We start from the raw sequence: 22185 nt of genomic DNA on the forward strand, positions 1-22185 counted from the left end.
TGCTGAGCATGGCTAGGGCTGGGATGTGGGCGGGTGGAAGGGGTGGAGACAATGTTTATTGCTTACACACTGAACGTACTTGCTTGGAGGCTTTGTAAGGCTTGTTGATTTGATTTCTCCATGAGGTGTCTTGCTCTGCCTTATGCAGCACAGCTGATGGCAGTAGGAGTGCTCACTTACTGTATTTGGTACAAGGGCCCAATTTTTTAAAGGTGTTTTTATCAGGATTTATTTAGAAACATCCTGGGACAAATTCATTCTTTGCGATGTGAGTGGATTTCACCTCAGGGTTCTTCTGGAGAACTTTTTACATACTATTTACTTACTGAAATGTCACTCCTGCCCTGCAGCCTCTAACCAGACTAGCCCAGAGCTTCACACACAGCTGTTTTACCCCATTTAACTTCAGGGGCAGCCAAACTGATGACCATTCAGACATGCAGAGCCACGGGGAGTGTTTCTGCAATCAGACAGAACTCAGATTGTTTTTTGTCCCGCTAGTTTAAACTTGAACTCAAACCCCTTTTGATTTCAGAGAATCAAATCTGCTCCCAGATCAGTGACATACAGTGCTTTAAACTTGCAGATTATCTGCAATATCAGCGCCAGGTTGAAGGCTAGTGTGTTCCTCTTACATCAGACTGTGCACTAAGAGAGTGGATGCTAAGCACACATGCAGGGACTGTGCCAAAGTAAATCCAGGGGATTGCTTCAGCTGGGAGCAAAGAGTGGGTGGATGGCAAATTCATTCTATATTATGTACCTTTGGTTATGCTCTGCAAAAACACAGCTGGGGCCAGGGCAGGGTGAGGACATCCACCTTCAAAAGAGGCCATAACTACAGGGCAGATAAGCCCAAGCCCTGTTCACTTCACTGCTGCCACCCTGGAAAAGGAAGGAAAAGGTTTCAGGGCCTGAGGAGAGTCTGGAGGACATGGGTGATGGCGTCAGTGTAGACCTACCTTATGGCTGGAGAAAGCTGGCAGAAGACCAAACACCTGGCTTGGGGTGGGTGTGCAAAGTAGAGATTTGCTAAAATATGTGTTGCTTTATTTGTAAAGGCCTTACAGTGGAACTACCAGGGGAGCTGGCAGTAGGTGGCAGGAGCAGCTCTGGAGAAGGTTCTATATCCAGGAGGACCAGACATAGCTGGATGGTTGGGTGGACAAAGGTAGTGATACTGGGAATGGAGGTAAATTGAGAGGTTTTTACTCCAAGCTCTGATTAAATACTGGATGAGGGGAAGATCACTAATGATGCTAATTAATCACTAATGTCTCCTAACAAGTGACAGGACAAGAGGAAAGAGCCTCAAGCTGGGCCAGGGGAGGTTTAGACTGGATATTAGGAAAGATGTCTTCACTGAAAGGGTGGTCAAGTGCTGGAACAGGCTGCCCAGGGAGGTGGTGGAATCGCCATCCCTGGAGGTACAAAAAAAAGCATAGATGCGGTGCTTGGTGACATGGTTTAGTGGTGGACTTGACACTCCCAAGTTAACAGTTGGACTTTATGATCTCAAAGGTCTTTTCCAACCTAAATGATTCTTTGATTCTATGCACAGAGAGAGTACTGAAGTTGCTTTTACAAGCTGAGGACAGTAGCTGGTGTGCAGCTTTGGCTGTCATTGGATGCTACAGTCAGGACCCAAACCAGCCACAGCTGAGATGAGTTTTTCTCTCAAGTCCCCTTTAGCCTCAGTTAGAGGTCACCCACACCATGTCTCCACCCCACAGTGCTCTGGCACCCCATGGCTTGGAATACCATCTCAATGTAGATGTGGGTGGACAACTGTGCTGTGTGGCCTTTACTCTGCTGTTGGTGGAAGCAAGTAAATATTAGCTGATGTCATTAGCCTGGAAGAGATATTACCTCCATGTATTGACTCCCCCCTGCTTTGGACTTAGGAGCATCTGACGAGGGTATTTAGGATTGCTCCAGCCCATCGTTACAGGCAATTCTGTACTCCTGTGTGGATCTTGTGAGCTGCCTGTCCCAGCCCAAGCAATGGGAGCACCAGTGCTCCTCTTAGCCCTGACCCTATTCCCAGTTGCAGCTGCAGCAAGCCTGGAACCGTGAGCTTATCTCCTTTTGCTTTTGGGGGGCTTGATGGAAAGGACTGTCGTTGAAGGCTGGTGCTGGTGCTGCACTGTTTAGCATCACAGAGCTGAACAGTGGGGGGGCCTTGTTCTTAAGGAGGCTGAGCAGAAGCAGCTCCTGCTGAGTCCTGTTGTAGCACTGGGTGTCCAGCACCACTGCAGGTGAAGACCCTGGTATCTCCTTGTCCAGGCACTGCACTGCATGCACCACAAAGCTGCAGAAGCCACAGGATTTGCCTCTGTTCATCCTGTGCTGATGGGTGTGAAATCTGGTGGGAGGACTGAAGCCTTACGCTTCAGCCACTGAGTCTTTTGCTTCATTCCTTACACAGCCTTGCTCTGTGTACTTGCAGTTGGAGTATTGCACAATGGGCACTTGTGTCCTGGCTGGTGGCGAGGTGGTGACAGGTATCAGGAGCTCTCTAGTTCCACACTGGGCATGTTGCTGCGTTTTGGTATGGAAAGGGAGCTGCACTATAGCTCCTCCACTGCAGACACTTCTGACCCTTGGTCTGCCTCTTCATGAAAGCAGCAGAGATGGATTCTGGCTTGCCCACCTCAGCCTCTGAATTGTTTTCAAACACCTGCTCTCTTCTAGTCACTATATTGTGGTGTTCCCTGCTGTCATTCCCCATTCCCAAAAGGAGACGCTCTGCATTCACCTCAGCTCCCTAACTGAGGATGTCCACCTGGCTGTCACCTTGCAGATGACAACTCAGAATCACACACTGGTGGAACACGATGTGGAGAGGCCAGGCACTTTTCAGTGCATCACCTTCCAGGTGAGTGTAGCTGTGGCTGCTGATTTGACAGCAGATACTTTCACCTTCACTTCAGACAGGAGTCCGGTACTTTTCTGGGTGCAGTGTCCTTTGCCTTGCTGTGGGTTGCAAAAAAACAGTGCCAGGCAAAAACCAGCGGTGTCCTGGAGCCTAGCAAAGTGGGGAATCTTTCCTGTGTGGATAAAACCCTGTTCTTTTGATCCATAACAGCTCATTTCATCCTACTTGAGGCCTGTTAGGAAACATTGACTTTCAGTTTAATCAGTGTTTAGTCCCTAAAAATGCTTGTATATGAGAGTGCAAGTCAATGCCTTGGGAATATATTCTTTTCATCCTCGTTTCCTCAGAAGGCTTTCCCTCTGCTCCAAGAGGACTATGCTGTTCTAAAGCTGCATCTATATAGCAAAGTGTAGCTGCAGCCTGCATACTTTGATTGCATTGAGCTTGCTTTAATTTAGCTGTGTCGGATGGTGATGGCACTGGACCCACAATGAATTGAATTTCACCTAGGCAGTCTGGACACTTCTTGGGCGGCTTGAATTCCTGTCACTGCAACTTTGCTGCTCTAGTTAGCTTAATTAGACACACTGAGGCTGGGGCATGACTACAGGACCTTCAGTTACATTTCTGGAGACCCATGGAGATGTGTCTGGTGCTGAGGGTATACAAACTGCCTCTGTCTTCCTCAGCACCATACAAAGTCACTGTGCCTAGGCCCTGGTTGTCATTGTCCTGCAGATTCAGCACAACACAAGTCACTTCTGGTTCCTGCATCAAAAAGACAGTTATTAACTGTTTGGTGCCGGCCCTCAGGAGAGAACAAGTCCTGGCTTTGGAAAGCCAGGGAAATCTGCTGTTGGCAAAAAGAGCCTTTCCGCTGGTGATCTTGGTCCTTCTGATACTGAGATGTCCTGGGTTTGCCTGGTAACTCATCTCCCATTACAGTCTTGGTCAGCTCCAGATCTCACTTCCCTATTTTTTTTCTTGGTTTCCTAAAAATCTCACATTTATGTGAAGTGGGAGAATGACGTGTCGGTTGGTTCGCTCTTAGGTTCATGTACAAAAGTCAGGCAGTGGCTACTTTTCCCTATAATGACAAGCTGGTTAGAGACAGTCATATGGTGGAATTTGGACTCTGAAGTTCAGGGATTTTTTTAACAGTGAGGTGATGTCTTGTATCTGGGTTAAGATGTAAAGTCTCTGATGAATTTGTTTTCCATTTTCTTTTATCAATCAACATAGGTGCCAGAGTTCATTCCCAGGGAAAGAGATGATTCTACATCACACGTAAGACACCTCTCTTGGCTGCCTATCCTCTTACAAACTAGAGGGATTCAGCCTTTCTTGTGTCTGAGCCATGTTAATGTTGGAGATGCAGGATGGGAAAGATAGTGAAGGGGAGAAAAATGTGGAAAGTGGCAAACATGACAAGAAGAGAGGCAAAGAAAAGAGAAGGAGGAAACTGGGGAGCACAAAGAAGACTATAACTAGGGAGACAGCTAAGTCAAAGGAGGGGAAGGGAGAAGTGGAAAGTCAGAGGTTTTGGTAGGAGATGCCTCTGTTTCTCCTTTGAGCTACCTGTAGTTTCAGACAGGTTTTTGTTTGTTTTGGTTTTTTTTAACCTGACAGCCAGAGGAGGTGGTTTTTTTGCATGTCCTGATCCACAGTGGGGACAATGTGCTCTTTGAGGGTCGCAAGAAGGTTCTGGTCATGCCCCAGAAGAATGTAATTCTGGTACAGACAAGGGCTTATACAAACCTGGAGAAACAGGTAAGGCAAGAAGGTGGCATAAAGGAATGGGGAGGGAAGGGTCAAGGTAGGAGCCACATCTGGGGGGAAGATTTCACCAAGTGCAAAAAGTTAAGCTTGTTGGAGATGGAAGAAAGCAGATCTGTTATGAGATGTTTCCAGGAACATCTGTGTTTAGATGTCTGTCATCCAGGAACAGTGTGAGTCAAGATGTGACATCTCTGAGTTGTGCTGCACCAAATGTCCAGCCTGCTGCTCCTGGGTCTTGTTTTGGTTAAGTATCTCTAGTGAGACCTAAAAGGAAAGCCAAGACTCTCCGGGACATGGGACAATCTCTTTTTGTTTTTCGGAGACTGTTGTTAATATTTGAGTAAAGCCTGGAGCGACATTCCAAGCTGTAGAAATACAGAGGTACTCCACAGTCTTCACAACATGAACAAACTGCAGACAGACCAACCCCACTGTTTAGCAGATCATTGTAATCTTCCCAGGTAGAGGCAGCAAGTTTCTAAAGCCCACAGCTGCATATAAACCTCCCAGACAAAATCCTCTGGGGTGGGAGATATTGGGGAGGGCTGTTTGGGGAGAGACCTGAATACCTTTGAGGTAAACAAAGAGACATGAATATTGGAGCACAGAAAAGGAGAAGCAGATTTGTGCAAGGACATGTTGTAGGCAGACCGCTTTACTATCCTTTTCTTTGTATCTCCAGTGAAATTTCGAATTGTGAACCTCAATGAGGACCTTAAGGTCATGGAAAATGAGGTGAGTATCACCCTGGGCATTCCTGGAAGTAGGAGCCTCAGCATGAGATACACTGAAGCTCATGAAAGAGCCTCATCTCCCTTCATGCCTGTTAAACCATAAGAACAAATGATCTTTGAGAGGAAAACCCACTCATCCACTGATTGCAGTGTAAGCTAGTACAGAAGGAGGAGGAGACCTAACATGCGGTCTGGGTGGGGCAGAAATTTTTGGTCAGGGGCTCACATCAGGCAGCATTATTAATACTGGTTCACATGAATGCTGTTTTGCTCTGTACAAAACTGAGCTTTTTTTTCCTCTTGTTTTTACAGTATTCCCAGATATGGCTGCAGGTAAGTGACAAAGAACTGACCAAAGGGAGATGTCTGTCTCCTACTGTGCCTTTTCATTCCTGGACAGAGTTGTGCCACAGATGTAACCTCATAAGCTTCTGGTTCTGGCTCAGGTTCAGCTGAAGTCTTTTCTACCTGGTCAGCCTGGGTTTTTCATTCAAACCAGCACCTCTGTGATGCACATAGCTGAGACAGAGGCAGGACAGTAATGAAGCTTTGCCCAACACCTTGTCTGCACAGAGCACAAGGCTAAGTGCTCAGCAGATGCGGCACAGCTGCATCTCCTTCCCATGATGTTACCACTTCCCAGTAGCTTTACTGTTCTTGGCAACCTTTGCAATTCCAAAGTTCAGTAAAACAATACTGGAGGGAGGAGAAGGAATATGTGCTGGTGATCTGGCATCCTCTCTACTACTACTCATCCTCGTAGTGCCTTCTTGTGCCTGAGTATGTCTGGACCTGCCAGGTACCCATGTTCCCACTGTGACTTGGTGGCTCTGCATGTCCTTCCTCAAATAGGATCCTGAATATAACGGTATTGCTAAGTGGCTGAATGTAAAGCCAAGACATGGCATTGTGGATCTGTCCTTCCCCCTGGCCTCTGAAGCACCCCTTGGGGAGTACGCCATCTCAGTGCAACCATACATGGCTCAGAAAACCTTCAGCGTTGAAGAATACGGTGAGACTTGGACAACAGAGGTGGGAGAAAATCAGTGTGGGTAGCTGGAGAAGAGAGCAGGGCAATGGAGCCGCGTTCATCAGACTTTTTGCCCTGGGACAACAGCAGTCTGGGGACAGGGATTGGTGGGTCTTTGTGCACATCTCATGCTGGGCTGGAGGTTCTGCAGCTGCACAGGGTACAAAGGAGAGGCTGCGGTCTGACAACTCATTCTAGTTGTGACTGGGACCTGTGACAAGCACTTTCTGCTGTGCATTGCCGCCCTCTTCTAAGCTAGGTTTACTATTCGCTCCAGTCTGCCGCTGTAGGAGGAAGCAGCATCACGTCTTAGTCCCATTCAGTTGCGGTGACGTGGGTAAGGACAAAACCCTGTGTCACTTAAAATGTTTATGCTTGACTGAGCTGAAGTAGAGAACAGTCCTACGTGCAATTGTAGCAGCAAATAGAGGGAGGTGTGGCTGAAGGGAGTAATCCCCATTGCAGCATGGTGATGAATAACTGGGGTCGTTACTGTCTTTACCCCCATCTGGACTCCATACTCAGTGTTTTTTCCCTCCATCCTTATCTTTCTCTCTTCTACGCAGTGTTGAAAAAATTTGAAATAAAGATTGAGCACCCTCCATTTATTGCTACAGCAGATAAGGAGTTTCAGCTGAAGGTCTGTGGCAAGTGAGTATATTATACTGTTGTGATCTTTGGCCTTCAACTCCACAATCACCTTCAGATGGTCCACAGCTGAGAAGCGACCTTCCAGTATGATGTTCGTGCACTGCCCTGTGGCTGGGGGAGACAGATCACTCTCTGGAATGGGCTTCTTCTCGCACTTGGTCATTTATTGTGAGGCTGAAGGATGCTTAGGATGCTGGGTGTAGTGGGCGGAGAGAGATGCAAACTGAGCTTAAGAGACAAGCTGGAGTTCCTGAGCAAACAAGGTACAAAGCTCTTGCAGGCTCCACTTCCCTGCAGTGAGGGTGGGGGTGGCCTGGATCTGTATCTCTGTTGAAGTGGCCAGTCTTCAGGTGAATGTTTCTCCCCTTTTGACACAGGTATACCTATGGGAAGCCCATTCAAGGGAAAACAAGTATTACTTTTATCGCATTATCCCAGATCTTGGAAGGCAATTTAACAAATTATATGGAGATAAGGAAACAAAACAACTGGGTAGGTGAACAAATAGAAGAGTAGAAAGTATAGCCTGCTGAAAATGCATGTCTGTCCCCTTAACCTGCCTTGATGCACCTCTGATGTACACTCACCTGTTTAGTCTGCTGTCTTCCCACTTGCTAGACCTCATCAGACTATTGATTCCTCTTCCTGTGACTCTATTGCTTGAATTACTGCTCTAGCTGCCCATATCTGACTCAAGGTTTCAGGAGAAGGTGTAAGCTCGGTGTAAGTAATTTAATTACAGATCCTTTCCCAAGGATCTGTATCCTATTGTATCAGATCACTGGTCTAGTCAGTCCTGTGACAACTCCCACCAATAAACAGGCTATCAGAGTATCAAATTGTCTGTGGCTTAATGCCCTGTTTCTTGCTGTATCCATGCAGTTAACGGATCGCCTTAAGCTTGCTAGTGTCCTGTCTGAGATCATGTCCAATGCTGGTTACACTTTCTGCACATTTGCATTCATTATACATTTGTGGTTAAGTTCCACACTTGTTTTTTTCCATGGCTTTCAGAGGCAGCTCTTTCAGCCTGAAAGTCACAAGAAAATATTCCTAAATGTCAGACCAGTCAGCAACAAGCCAGAATATAAAAATCCAGCTGGATCTCTCCATCTTTTAAAACACACCCAGTAGCAAAGTGTCTCCAGCTGGAATGCTGCACTGTCTTAGCAGTGCAAAACACCAGCTGAACGCCAGCTCCCTCTCACATGGCATGTAAGAGACCCTGCAAGGTTCTGTGGAGAACTTAACAGGCACAACTAGAAACACTTGGTCCACCTCCCCTCTCTGGCAGGCTGGCTGTACCCTGTCTCTGCCTTAATGCTCGGGAAAGCTCTTGCAGTCTGTAACTGGCTGGATGCCCTTGTTTAACACGGCCTCATCACAGAGATGGCCATGACTGAGAAGCCACACTGGCAGGCTTTATTCGTCAGGACCATATAGTCTCAGGGAGGAGGTTACCTGGGGCTTAATCCAGTCTCCTGGGTTTGTCTGTGACATAATTAACCCTTATGTGATTTACCTGAAACACTTTTTTTTTTCTGCCACTTTTTCAGAGACAGTTTAATCCAAGCATGTTGATTTTCTTCTCTGGCTAAGGAATCTATGATGGGTTTCTGCAGTTACAGCTTTTTGAGATTCCATCTGTTCCACAGATATTTGGAAATACTTCTTTAGGATTGCCCAGCATCTATGGAACAGTTTATCTTTCTCTCTGTTCACATCTCTCTCTCTGCAGACAAACATGGATGGCTGCACTACTTTTACCATAAAGACAGAGACTCTGGAATTAAGTGAGACTGACAGCTACATAATTGCGATAGGAGAAGTAGTGGAAGATGGAACAGGTACTGCAAAACATGTGAAGTGTTCTCCTCCCTGGAGGCAACTTCTTTGGCCTTTCTGTGGCAGTCAAATTCCTTGTGAAAAAGTACCTTGAGGGTTCCCAAGTCTTCTGCCACAATGGCAGTGTCTATTCTAGTACCTCTTCCATCTATTATTACCAAATTTTCTTAATCCTCTCCACCCCTCATCTCCACTAGCACACATATAACTTTTTCGTGATTGCCTGGACACCAAGTTGTTTCTCAGCCAGTTGCAAAGCCCTGGCTAGCCATGGAAAAGTCTGCAACAAGCCCTTGCAGTCCTTGCTAATTGTAGTACACCATCCTGACAGGTAGTCCCTACCCGCAGTCTCCTGCCTTCTCTTTTCCTAAGCCTGAGGCAGGGCTGCTTATGCACATTCCAGCTGTGAGGAATGATATTCTGCTTCCTTTTAGTCTGACACAATATTGGCTATAAGGAGGTAGGTTTCAGTATCAGTGTTAATACGCACCTAGCTCTAGCAAATAGAGGTGTCTGTTGTTTGAACTGTCTGGATGGCGTCTTTCAGGCCACTTTTAGACACCTACAGTGTAGCTGTCTATAACTATACAGTCATCTAATTTCTCTGTCTCTTCAGTGGAGAGAAATGTTTACTTATAAGGTATGATGCATCATGTCATGAAGCAGAGGGCCTAGAAAGGTTGAGGGAGTCATATCCTGTTGCAGCACAAACAAACTATCCGGCTGCAACAAGGCTTTACCGTTGGTCAGATTCTACTGTCTGTGCTGTATCTCCTTCCTCCAGAGGTCAAACCACACTGCTCCTCCTCCATCTGACCCACAGCTGTACATTATCAAAGTTAATTAACACAGCTTCATTCCTCTACAGTTCCCCCTTTTTTTTTCTTAATATTTCATACCTTGTGTTTTTAACAATCATCACAACCTTTTTACAAATAAATTTTTCATACTGTCCTCTAATTCCTCTACAATATCCTAAAAAAAAAAAAAAAAATTTGTCCCCTAAATCTAGAGGTTGTAGGTATTGTAGGTAGTGTTGAAGCATCTTCTTGTCTTCTGTTTCCCTAAGAGCACTGCTAGGGTTTAACGGATTTCTCATCTCTCCACCCAGGAGCAAAGGTTATGGATACAGCTGAAATTCTTACTGTGACGAGAATTAAGTCTATAAAGTTTATCAACCTCCATGCATTCTACAAATGTGGACTGCCATACACAGGGAAGGTAACACCCATGGATCCCTTCTCTGCTGAGAATACATCATAGATAGAATCTTCTGTAGGCAGAAAGCAGCAGTCCTGAGGGAAGTAGGTGCCGCTCTGCTGTTACCCAGCAGCTATGGGTGAAGCCTCCTGTAGAAGCAATTTCTTCTCCCCACCCTAACCTAGTGTATTCCTGGACAGGAATTCTGGCCAGCTGCAGTCTCTGGAGACTTCCCCAGGAGTAGCTGCTGAATATAGTCTGTGCAATAAAAGGCATATGGGATGGGGGTGGTGTCATCAGGGAAATAACATTCCCTTTGGACAAATGCACATGGTAGCTTGGCAGAAATCACTAAAGCCTTGTGTATCAGTTCACTGGCAGTCACTCCTGTCTCAAGTCCCCCGAGCGATGCTAGGACAGCTGTCCCACTGGGGCTAGAAACACTCAAATTTCTGGAGATTAGGCTGTTTCTGATCGTCAAGGATCCTGCAGCATTGTCCAAGAAAAAGCTCAGAATCCGAGGAAAGCGCCTTTTTCTTCCAATATAGGTGTCTTATTTGGCTGCGCTACCACGTATTTCTAGTCCTAAACAGATGCACATTGTTGGTTTTGTGCATTTATCACACTTCTATTTGGATCCTTCCAATGTGTCTGAAAGCTAGAAGGGCTGAGGAAGCCCAGTGATAGAAACACCAAGCACTGGCAGTGCCTTGGAGTGTGGCACAACAGGGTATTAACTTCCTCGCCTTCTCTGCAGTTGTTCTGCCACAGTGGCAAGTCTCCCCTCAGAAATGAAACAGTCTACCTAGTAGTTGACATCAATGATGAGGAGACACGCCTGTCATTAATCACAGATGAGAATGGAGAAGCTCACTTCTCACTGGATACCACCAGCTGGAACAACACGCTGGTTTCTCTGAAGGTGAGCATCAGCCACAGAAAAAGGAGGATAAAGTGAAGGTAGACTGAGGAAAGAAAAAAAAAGTGGAACAAATGTGAGGTTTCGGAGTTCAGTCCTCTGGCTCCTGATCTCACTTGGTTATATCTGTACAAGCATCTTTAATTACTCTCCAGTGCCATCTCCTCAGGGAAGTTGGAGTCTGTGCTGCAACAGTTCAGCCAAAAGGTCACCAAGGGTGGTCTGCTGTCCTGAGCTAGAGCATGATCCTAATCTTTTGTATCCCCCCTCACCTTCTTTGACTCCACTAAAAACATCTGTTAATCTGAATACCTCCTCGTAGGAAGTCCCCCCTTTCTCCACTCTGGGATATGTTAGAGGTGGCTCAACAGAACTGGCAGTTGACACCTGTCTCTGTTTAACTCCACTTCTAGCGGCTACCCTTGCCCTGCAGCAGCACATAGCTTGTCCAGGCTCAGCCTGGCAGATAGCTGGTCTTGACCTCCCTTTCAATACCACACTTGAAGCACTTGGCGGCTTCTCACAATTTCTGTTCCTACACTTGGAGCTCGTTGTTACCAGCCTGGCAGTACACCCACCTGCCCACTACCTACATTCCTGCAGCTGATGTGGGATCCATGCCCAAGCAGTGCGATCTCCTATTGCCATCCATTTCTCAGAGAACGGAACTACTGTTCCAGATGCTTTTCCCCAAGACCCCAGTCTGTTTAGGGTGATGTTCCCTAATTTTGGTTGGGCAGGACTTGGTACGTAAGATCCCTTGCATTACCTGATGTTTTCCAACTCACGTTTTTGTGCTCTGAAGGCTACCTACAACCTTGGAAATGACAATGAGCAAGATTCTTCTGAAAGTCATGCAGGAGTTGAGGATAGCTTCCACTGGCTGAAACCTTTCTACTCTGAGAGCAACAGTTTCCTTGAGATCAAAGCCAGGGATGATGTGATGCCCTGTGATCAAGAGCAGGAAGTGCAAGTGGATTATATCCTTGACTGGAATAAAGTCAGCTCTGAAGCAGGCCACATTGATTTCTATTACTTGGTGAGCACAGAAGACAGCTGAATCTCAGGGCAAGATTATGCTTACTGGCATTTTACCCTTTTCACACAGCACATGTATACTCATGGGAGAAGGTAAGCTACTCCAAGGCCAGTCAGTCAGTTTGTGAGTTCTGTTCTGCCCAAACCTCCTCCTGTTCTCCAGTTCCTGGACCTGCTTCTAGCCCCCAGCTGCTTTGTTTTGCTTTGCTTTGTCAGGGGTGCCTTGACCTAAGCTCACGTGATAGATACCTGCCATTCACCCTACATTTTTCTGTGCTCACATGGGTGGCAGTGCAGGGCTAGCCTGGTTTCTGCCCAGCAGGTATGTCCTAGATTTCCACCTGGGGCAATCTGTCTGTGAACTAAGAGGCAATCTCTGGGGCAGCTGACCTCCTCTGGCCTGTATATTTAAGGAAAATGCTTGAAATTGCACAAGCCCTCAGTGTGCTCCAGAGGTATATAATCATGTTTTGATGAAGTCCACTTTCAAGCGAGGCCGAAGCAAGAGTGTGACTACAGCCTAGCTGAGAGGTTACGAGTGTCTTGGTTACTCAGCTGGGCTCATTCATACGATCAAACAGTACCCTACCCTAGTAATGTGAACATCAGAGATCAACGGGGCTTAAGAGCAGCTGTTCTTAGCTTCAGATGTACCTCCAGCTTTGCAAGCGGTCATTCTCATTGCCTAACCAACACCTCTTGGTTAGGTGGTTCGACTTGAAAGTCCACTTCCACCTATACTATCACCATCTCTGCTACAGAGCTCTTGGGTCATGTTCTGCCAGAGAAGCTTCTGTGACAACAACTGTCCGACGTCCTTCTTGCTTCTCTTGTTCTTCTTGCACTCTCCTCATACTGTCAGAATTCAGGCCCTTGACTGGCTCTTCTCTTTGCTCTTCAGGTGATATCAAAAGGCAAGATCCTTTCCAGTGGAGAGAAGCGTGTGCCAATTATCCAGCATGAGAGTGAGTAGAAATGCGTGAAGTGTCTCATAACACACCCCAGAAAACTGTGACCACTCTCCAGTGTCAATCTCTGCAGGTTTTATTGTTATCCACAGGCGGGAGCTATTGAACTGAGTTCTTAGTGGTGGTCCACCTCATCAGACCAACACTATCTCCTCTCATATCAGTTCAGTGCCCTTCTAGGTGATTGTCCTTCTCTTGCCTTGTCTAATTGGTCTATTATCCAACCTTATGACTTTGCTGCTAGCTTGTACCTTTGGAGAAGATATAGAATTTGTGTAGCTTGCCTGTTTATCTAAACCTGGGTTTATTGGTAATCTGTGATGGTGACTGTGTAAGATGTTCTTATTTGCAGGTAGAAGTTATTAAATTCCCTCTTTTGATTCTTACTGTGTGTCCTACCCCATTGAGCTGATTTAATGGAATATTTTCCCTCTCTCCTTTGCTGCTATCTCGTGCAGATCTGCAGGGCTCCTTCTCATTGACTCTGACTATTGGCAATGACTTCCTGCCTGACATCAAGCTTCTAGTGTATGCAGTCTTCTTGGATGGGGAGGTGGTGGCTGATGTGGAAGAATTTCAAGTGGAAGAGTGCTTTAGACACCAGGTGAGTAGAAACACAAGAAGTGTGACAGCATCATTGATGTGCTCTGGCCTGCTGTGGTTCCTGGTCCTGTTTTATCCTCAGCCAAGTGGTGTAAGCTGGATACACATCCAAACCAGATGCCCAGTATTTTTGGCTGGGAAACATTAATAACCTTCCTCCCTGACTTCCTAGTCCCACCCTCCCCAGCACTGGCAAGCCTTTCCCAAGGAGTAAACCAGACCCCCCCCGAACTGCGTTTTCTCCCCCCGTTCCCTGTGACTGACTCGGGAACACACTGTCCCTGATGTTCTCCCTAACAAGAAGAGAAGCCTACCTGCTTAGCTCCCTAAGTGGATGTGTAGTGGTAGGGGAATTCTGGCTGGGCTGTACACACTGCAGCCCATGTAACCTGCCCAAGGGATTTCTAGAAGGGTCTGCTGGCACCTCAGCCCCTTTCCCTACTTTATTATCTGTCTTTTCCTCTGCTGCCTAGACACCTAAGAGTCACAGGGTCCCACTCTCTACCACTAAGCCCCTGACCCTGTCTGCTTTTGCAGGTAGCGCTGGACTTCTCACACAAGGAGGAAGTCCCGGGATCAAAAGTCAGTCTGAACCTCAAGGCTGCTCCAGGGTCCTTGTGCTCTGTCCAAGCTGTTGACAAGAGTGTCCTCCTGAAGAAAAATGACACCCTGACAGCAAAAACAGTGAGTGCAGCCTGCCGTGACCACCCCCGTAGTGTCTGCCTGCTTTCTGTCTCCATGCGCTGGTAGGAGGAAGCCCATAGTCCGTACCAGGAACATGGCTGCAGTGTTCGGTGGCTGCCCTGGCGTTCCCCCTCCTCAGCCTCTTCTGAGCAGTTATGTGGTGGTCATGTTCCTCGTGCATCAGCTCTGCACTGTGGGTCTCTGCCTGGAGAGTGGTGGATGCTGCATGGTGCTTCAGGGATAGGCAGGGAGAACAGCTTCAAAGAGATGCTGGTGCTTTCCACTTGCAGGGAAAGTGCTTAGCAGCTTTCCTCACATCCACCTGTCTCTCCGCATTTCCATCTTCCACCAGGCAGTGAGGCTAAACCTTTGCAATGGAAGTTTTCCCCACTAGGGTCCTCCTACTCCTCTGCCCCAAACATTGCTGATTTATAACCATATGACAGATCAGGCTGAGCACCCGAGCAGTTCTTCAGAAGTCGATAGGGTCCAGCACACGGTGCAGACAGTGGCCGGTAAAAAGTGGTCAGGATTTTGTTGGCATCCAGGTGCATTCTGAGAATCTAGAAGAGTTGAAGGAACTTACCCTAAAGCAGCTGGGTATTTCAGGGGAATGAATTTAAGACTTAGAACAAAAATACTGCAAGAATTGAAAATCCTAACAGAATTCGACAATGTATACCAGAGATAATACACATGTATATCCTCATGCAAAGTTGTAAGTGAAGTTATAGCAGGCCAGACTGTTTGTTACAAAGAAGCCTCACCAAATCAGGGGGAATTCCTGCACCAGTAGGTAGGGACCCACAGTGTGATTTGGTGTTCCGTTTTACAGGAATCCTGTTCTAGCACAGAGCACTTGCATCATCTACTAACAGATACATAAAGTGGTCATCATTAAATGTGTGAGTCAGATGTGCCAATGCGTTGCTCAGACTGAATCATGCATTTTTATCCTAATCTTGCATCCTAGAGTTAAAAGGCTTGAACTGTCACAAGTGAACGTCTTGCAGACTAAAAGCTACTCGCCTGCATTCACTCCTTGGGATTCACGTTCTTTAGTATAAACTGGGCAGCGCCAACTTCCTTGACTGCAAAGCTTTACAAAGAATTATAGAGGGCTACAGCCTAAATATTTGACCCATACACATGCTGGTTGGCCAGTTCCTTATGAAGACCTCTCTTCTTCCATTGCAGCTGTATAAGGAGCTCTTTGATGACAGCTTTACAGTTGGAGGACGAGGGTTCCCTTATCACTTGGAAGACTTTGAGGCATACCCTTGTCTGCCCCAGCAGCCCAGTCTCCACAAAAAGACTCGGATGGGAGCACCATGGTATCAAAGTGACGCTGACGTCTTTAATCTGTTTAAGGTGAGTGTCTACACTTCCACTAAACTTTTCCTGAGCCAGCAGTTTCCAGAATGCCCGCAAGAGTTTAGTCTTAGCAAACTTCAGCTGCCCCAATGTTCATTGCTAGAAGTCCTATGTACCTTGCTCTTCAGTGTAGTCACACTCATTTGGGGACTATGGGGAAAGATTAAACTTATAAGCAAGCATAGTGCAAACCACCTGATCAGAAAAAGACAGTGTGAAAATGAACAAACCTAGTTTAGGCTACCATATCTACCAAGGGGGAGCGGCAAGGATATCCCAGCAAGACCCCAAGCAGCTCTCCATATTTTGACCGATTGTTGCTTGGCTATTATTGTATTTGTAAAGTTGTTTACTCTGTGTTTCATTGAGTCTCTTCTTACTTCTTCTCAAAGAATTTTTAGTAAAAGGAAGTCCTTCACAATTTGGTTTCATAGCTAACTGTCAAGACAAATGACAAAATAAGCTAATCTGCTAACAAGCCCAATAGCCAGAAAAAGATTAATAACACATCTGCTAACTGGAACCCAAGAAGTGCTGCTTCTGACAGAATGTTTAAATAAATACATGCAGGTAAAAGGACCTCAAAATAGCAGAAGAAAGTAACAACACACTGAAAGCAACCCAAAATGGATTGTGAGTTGCACGGGCTTCTCAGGCTGACAGAACTCTACCGTACAAATACAGACCCTGCTTCCCCCCAAAGGCACAGTACTGGGCTGTCTTCTAGATGCTTACTCCTAGATTACATTGGATGCTAGTTAAAGGAGATCCCACTATACCTTGATTAATAGTGATCTTGTAACGGATGACTGTCCTGTAACATATGACTAAATCCATGGGCATGTACAGCCTCCTCAGAAAGGGTGACGGCCTATGATCTCCATGAAGGCTTTTGGCTCTTTGAGAAAGTAGAAGACTTCTCAGTGACTTGCAGACCACTAAACCAAAGCAAGGATTGCTCACAGGATTGCATGCGTTTTTTTGGTGTGATGATGTCTTCCTCTCAGTCCATGCACATGAGGGTGCATTCAGTCCAATGTTTCTGCCTTGTGAAGCACAGCCCTTGAGAGTTTGAGTCTTGTTCAGACAAAAACAGAATCCATACTAAGTTGTGACCAAGTTCCCCATCAGTTTTCTAAGCCAAGACTGGTACTAACTTGTGTAAGTGCAGTTGATTGTGAACAGCCAGTCAGATCTTTCCATTCAAAATCATGCAGACCTAAAGTTTAGAACTTTTTCTCTTAAGTTTTTTCATGGAATATATGGCATTTGACTCTGGGTCATTGTTAGGGTCGGGCACATGAAGGACAGATCTAGTTGAAATTTACTTCTATGAGAAGCAATAATTGGCCTCAGCGTTCCTCAGAAGCTGGTTTCCAGTCTTTGTGCACTGCCCAGAGTCTGAGCCTGTAAGTTTATGCATATGTGTGCAAACAAGCAGCATCTTAAAGTGATCCAGCTACCACACCACTCCCCCGTTACGGTACCTGCTCTCAGACATTTTCAACATCCTTGGTTCCCTTTTATTTATCATTGATTTGCACTCTTCAATGTTTTCCCAGAAATTGCGCATGAAAATATTAACCAATACTAGAATCAAGAAACCAGTTTCCTGTATGCTACCAGGCTTTGAGAAAAAGATGTACTCTGGAACAGACAATGTTGCTGGTAAGGAATGGACATGTCCCTCTCCTTGACTGAAGGGGCTTTCGTCTCACAGTTCTGGCCAGCCTGCAGCTGGGACAGCCGACTTCCATCCTTTCGTGTTTCTTGTTGGTGTAGGAGAGGAGCAAGGCTTGTGTTCAGTTCAGTGGACCTGATTTATAAATCACAGTTAAAAGCTCAAATGTCTGTGCTTTATTGGCTGTCCCCGTGTTCCGCGCTTTTCACAGATAATGTAGTATGCTCTCCGCAAGCACTTTCACAGATCATTTAAAAAGAGTGCGACTCCATTTGAGCATGCTGTCTCCCCCTGGATCCAGACCAAACTTGCTGGATCTGTCAGATTGAGCCTCAGGCTAAACTCTATCCAACTCTGTCTCCTTAAAGCTGTGTTCCCCCAAAATACACAGCGTGTGTCAGATTCTCACTGAAATGCCAAGTCTGTACGATCTTGTTCTGTGTCATGAAGCATTTAAGGTTTGGAATAGATTGCCTCTGAAGAACTAATTTCACCTGGAGCTACATATGTTGTTTTCTGATGTATCACTTGCTTTCCAAGGAGTCAGCCATGATGGCTATCGTGGCCATGGTGGTTCTGTATCTCACTCTGATGACAAGAAGAAGCCAAAACCACGGACACTTTTCCCAGAGACCTGGCTTTGGGATTTGGTCTCTGTTGGGTTGGTAACAGCCTCTACCTGCCTTCCCCTGAGAGCCCCTCTGGAAACTTCTGACTGCTTCTAAGCAAGTTCTCTCTTCCTGCTGTAGGGACAACGGGCAAGTGTCTCTCCAAGTTGCTGTACCTGACACCATCACAGAATGGAATGCCAACACCTTCTGTGTTGCTGATACTGGCTTTGGGTTGTCACCTCTGACCACTCTTAGGGTCTTCCAGCCCTTTTTTGTGGATCTGTCACTGCCGTACTCTGTGATCCAAGGAGAGACTTTCAGCCTAAAAGCCACTGTCTTCAACTACCTCAAGGACTGCATCCAGGTAAGAATTCCCCCCAATTACACAGCCTCTGTCAGAGCGGAAACTTGAGCCCAAATGCAAGCTATGAGCTTCTCAGGAGCCCTAGATAATGACATCTGAGCCACAAAGCACAGCCTCGCACTCGTGATCCGTGATATTTGCTCCTTTGTGCACTGCTTGTTACTAACTGTATGCTAATGTGTGCTTGTACACCCCACCACCTCAGATACACACCACCCTCACAGAGACCCCAGAACTGAAGGTGGATGCCTGCCCAGGCTGCCAGTTCACCAGCTGCCTCTGTGCCAATGAAGCAAAAACCTTCGTGTGGAATGTGACAGCCACCAGACTGGGTGAGGCTGAGCAGAGGGATGTGTGGCAGCTAGCAGAGGGACGGGTGGAATTTGCCTGCCTCTGCATGTCTGCTCTGGATGCTCACACATCCAGCTGCCTGCTGCAAGGGTTCAGCAATGTGGTCCTGTGCTCCCTTCAGGCAAAGTGAATGTCACCGTGAGCAGCGTGGCAGAAGATTCACACCATCTGTGTAGTAACAGGATTGCTGTGACACCTTCGCAAGGAGAGAGAGACACAGTGATAAAACCTTTGCTTGTGAAGGTTAGTCACACCTCAGGGTGGAGAACACCTGGGGACAGTGGGTTATCCCCTGAGGCAGTTAGCAAGATGCTAAGAGGAAGTTTAACCCCTTCTTCTTGGAAGCAGACAGGCTTGCTGAGGTATGGTGACTTCCTTTCCTACCTTCCCTATCTGAACTACTCTTTCTCCATCTGCAGCCAGGAGGTGTCCTACAAGAGAAGACCCAAAACGCCTTTCTCTGTGCTGCAGGTATGGGACAAAAATCCCTGACTGCTATTGATTATGAGAGCAGGAGGGAAGGGACAGGGCTACTGCAAATGCCCAGACGTGGGGGAAAATTGTTAGAGAGCAAGCGCTGGTGGCACCTGGGAGAACAACCAAGTAGTTTGGTCACATCTGTCTTCTACCTGGCAGTTTCCTCATTGAGGCTTTTGTTTGCAAGCCTCAGCTGCTGTGACTCGATGTCACACTGAGCCTCACCTGGGTCTCCTTGGGGTGTTACACTTGTGTGTTCTACTTCTTCCATGGGATAAATTTCTGGGTTCTGCCTTCACAGATAACACTGTCTCTGAAGAGTTCTCCCTGACTTTGCCTGCAGAAGTGCTGGAGGGATCTGGCCGAGCCACTTTCTCTGTGATTGGTGAGAAAGTCTTTCCCTGCTCTTGGGTCTCCAGCGGGAAGAGCTTGCCCAATGCTTTGGCCTTAATGATGCATCAACCTAGTTCCTCATGAGATAAACTGTAAGGCATGTGATGCTGGCCTCAGAAATGTGGATCAAGTAATCTTTTTCAATACTTCAATACTCATAAGGAATGATCCTGGGTGATCCCCAAGCGGCTGGACAAGAAAGCGCAAGATGGGGTATCTCCTGTGAAGTCTGTCACTGCCATCCACCTAAGCAAACCAAAACCATCCCTGCAGACTTCCACCTAGTTTGCCTCTGTAATTCTTTTCTCTCCTTGATACCCACTCAGGAATGACAGCCCTCTTCACCTTTCTTGAGACCCCCTCAAGCTTTGCATTCCCTCCCTCCTCCCAGAACCATGACTGTGCAACCCTTTCTGTGCTGGCTTAACCTAAGAGGGGTCAGCAGAAATCTTAATCATCTCCATTCAGTGAGGGGCTGGCTATTTTTCAGGATCTCAGTAAAGCTTAAATAAGGCAGCAGTCCCTTTGTTTCATACTGCTGAATGTCTGTGCTTTTTTTTTTCCTCCTGCCCCTCCACCTCAAACTTAAGGGGACATCATGGGCCCAGCACTTCAAAACCTAGACCAGCTGCTAATGATGCCCTTTGGCTGTGGTGAACAGAACATGGTTCAGTTTGCACCAAACATCTTCATACTCCAGTACCTGAATAAGACTAAACAACTGGACCCAGAAATTAAAGATACAGCACTGAAATTCCTGAGAACAGGTAAACACTGTTCTTTTTCCTCCTGCTGCAAAATGAAAGTGCTATGAACCAGAAGTGTGGGCACTGGTCTGGTGGGAAGCAGGGCGGGAGTGGGAGCACTGCCGGAGCTGTGACAAAGGAAAGTATCACAGAAAATGAGGGAAATGTCTCATGGAAGGAAGAGCATGTTTCTGAAGAAGCAAGACTTCTGTCTCTGCCTGTTACTGAGGTACTAAGGCTGCTTTTCTGAGAAGGGAGTTGGTAATTAATTATTTCCGTCATTATGTGATGCCTGTGTTTTGTTCCCTTATCAGTCCGAGGCAGACGGAACTCCCTTGTGGAAACAGGGCATCAGCTGCTATTAGCTAGAATAAGGAGTGGCCTTTGGGGATAGATAGGAGTTTGGTAGCTTGCTGTTTCCCCATGTTTTAGGACACATATTGTGGGGGCATGTCAGCTCTGTCCAGTGTAATCTGAATTTAATACAGTGCCAGTGCCTGAGTCTCATTTTGCAATGCGCCTCGCATTTCAGCCTGCCAGTCTCCTTATCATGCTACGCTGCAAACTCAGCAGCCTTCCATGGATAGGATTTTACTCCCTCTCCTTCCGCCTCTCTCTCTTGTTCTGTAAATTAGGACAGATATTTGGGAGCAAGGGACCTACCCAAGAGAACAGCAGCAGCAGAGAGGCAAGGTGGAGGGTAAAGAATGAGGCCATGTGGAGGGTGGAGGAAGAGCAAACAGATGCGGACAGTGTTCTGCCCTCAGAGCTTAAAGGCATGGCCTTGTCACTCTGTACATGCCATTAGTGCTTTCTTGAGTTCCAGAGGCAAGCAGAAGTGCTGAAAAACATACAGGGTTTCATATTGGTCTCCTCTAGGAAAAGCCTTCCTCCTCATTCCTGCAGCTTGTTTTATTCACAGCAAGGTGCCCGTGACGGTTCCCTGGGGCACAGGGAGACGTGAGGTGGCCGAGCATGTCACCGTTCTGCAAACCAGCAGGGCAGATACCCACAGTACTTGCATGTAACGGCTTTAGTAATGTAGAGCAGCTGCATGGTGCGCTTCAATGATGCTGTGCAACTGCTTCTTGTCATGGTGATGCTGTGGGATGCACGGGGAATGGTGGGGTGGTAGGTTTGCCTCAGTGTCTCTCCCTGTAGGATCTGGTGAAGTCTCTTGCTGTGAAGCCTTCTTCCCACAGCAAGGATACAGTGTGAGATGCTGCAGGCCCTCAAACTGAGAGTCACGTCCTGGCACCTGTCTTCGTAGGTTACCAGCGTCAGCTGCTCTTCAAACATGATGATGGCTCCTACAGTGCCTTTGGGAAAGCTGACGATGAGGGCAACACATGGTGAGTGACCAGAATTGCTACAGTCATCCCAGAGCTATTGTCCTTGCTGGTTCAGCTACTGGCTGTGACATGGGATTCCTTTGTGCTCTGCTCACAGGCTGACAGCTTTTGTAGCCAGGTCCTTTGGACAAGCTAGCTCTCACATTTACATCAATGAGGATGATGTGCGCAGCGCTCTGCACTGGCTGCAGAAGCACCAGCTGCCCAGTGGCTGCTTCCAGAGCGTTGGGAAGCTCTTCAACAATGACTTGAAGGTATGGCTGCCGGGCATGGCAGTGGGAGCGGGAAGAACCCAATGTGGGGCACAGGGTTGCTTCCCCAGGCTCTTCCACTGTACACAGTAGCACAAAGCAATGTCCCCATAGCCTAGCACAGGCAAGGCGGCTTCCCAGAGCAGAATGAAAAAGCATGGCCTAAAACAGCAGGCATTTCCTCTATGTGAGGTTTTAATCTCTGCTAGGCTTCCTTTATTTTTACTGTAGCCAAAAGGCACCAGGGCTAGTCGGG

General features: G+C 47.0%; 1 protein-coding gene across 1 annotated transcript in view; it reads left to right on the forward strand.

The window, feature by feature from the left end:
• The first annotated feature begins 1912 nt into the window (after positions 1 to 1912).
• Positions 1913 to 22185, forward strand: part of LOC102048622 (alpha-2-macroglobulin-like protein 1) — a 30674-nt gene continuing 10401 nt past the window's right edge. Inside the window, 28 exon segments of the mRNA XM_055710612.1 lie at positions 1913 to 2072; positions 2695 to 2878; positions 4121 to 4165; positions 4508 to 4610; positions 4613 to 4648; positions 5340 to 5392; positions 5704 to 5724; positions 6244 to 6403; positions 6988 to 7072; positions 7450 to 7564; positions 8811 to 8919; positions 10029 to 10138; positions 10875 to 11039; positions 11842 to 12075; positions 12976 to 13039; positions 13501 to 13646; positions 14183 to 14329; positions 15527 to 15700; positions 17266 to 17371; positions 17925 to 18045; positions 18134 to 18359; positions 18565 to 18691; positions 18832 to 18953; positions 19130 to 19181; positions 19489 to 19572; positions 20171 to 20347; positions 21597 to 21678; positions 21776 to 21932. Of these exon segments, the coding sequence (XP_055566587.1) occupies positions 2005 to 2072; positions 2695 to 2878; positions 4121 to 4165; positions 4508 to 4610; positions 4613 to 4648; positions 5340 to 5392; positions 5704 to 5724; positions 6244 to 6403; positions 6988 to 7072; positions 7450 to 7564; positions 8811 to 8919; positions 10029 to 10138; positions 10875 to 11039; positions 11842 to 12075; positions 12976 to 13039; positions 13501 to 13646; positions 14183 to 14329; positions 15527 to 15700; positions 17266 to 17371; positions 17925 to 18045; positions 18134 to 18359; positions 18565 to 18691; positions 18832 to 18953; positions 19130 to 19181; positions 19489 to 19572; positions 20171 to 20347; positions 21597 to 21678; positions 21776 to 21932 (3273 nt within the window). The 5' untranslated portion in view covers positions 1913 to 2004.

Source organism: Falco cherrug, chromosome 5 (assembly GCF_023634085.1).
Source record: "Falco cherrug isolate bFalChe1 chromosome 5, bFalChe1.pri, whole genome shotgun sequence".
NCBI lineage: Eukaryota > Metazoa > Chordata > Aves > Falconiformes > Falconidae > Falco > Falco cherrug.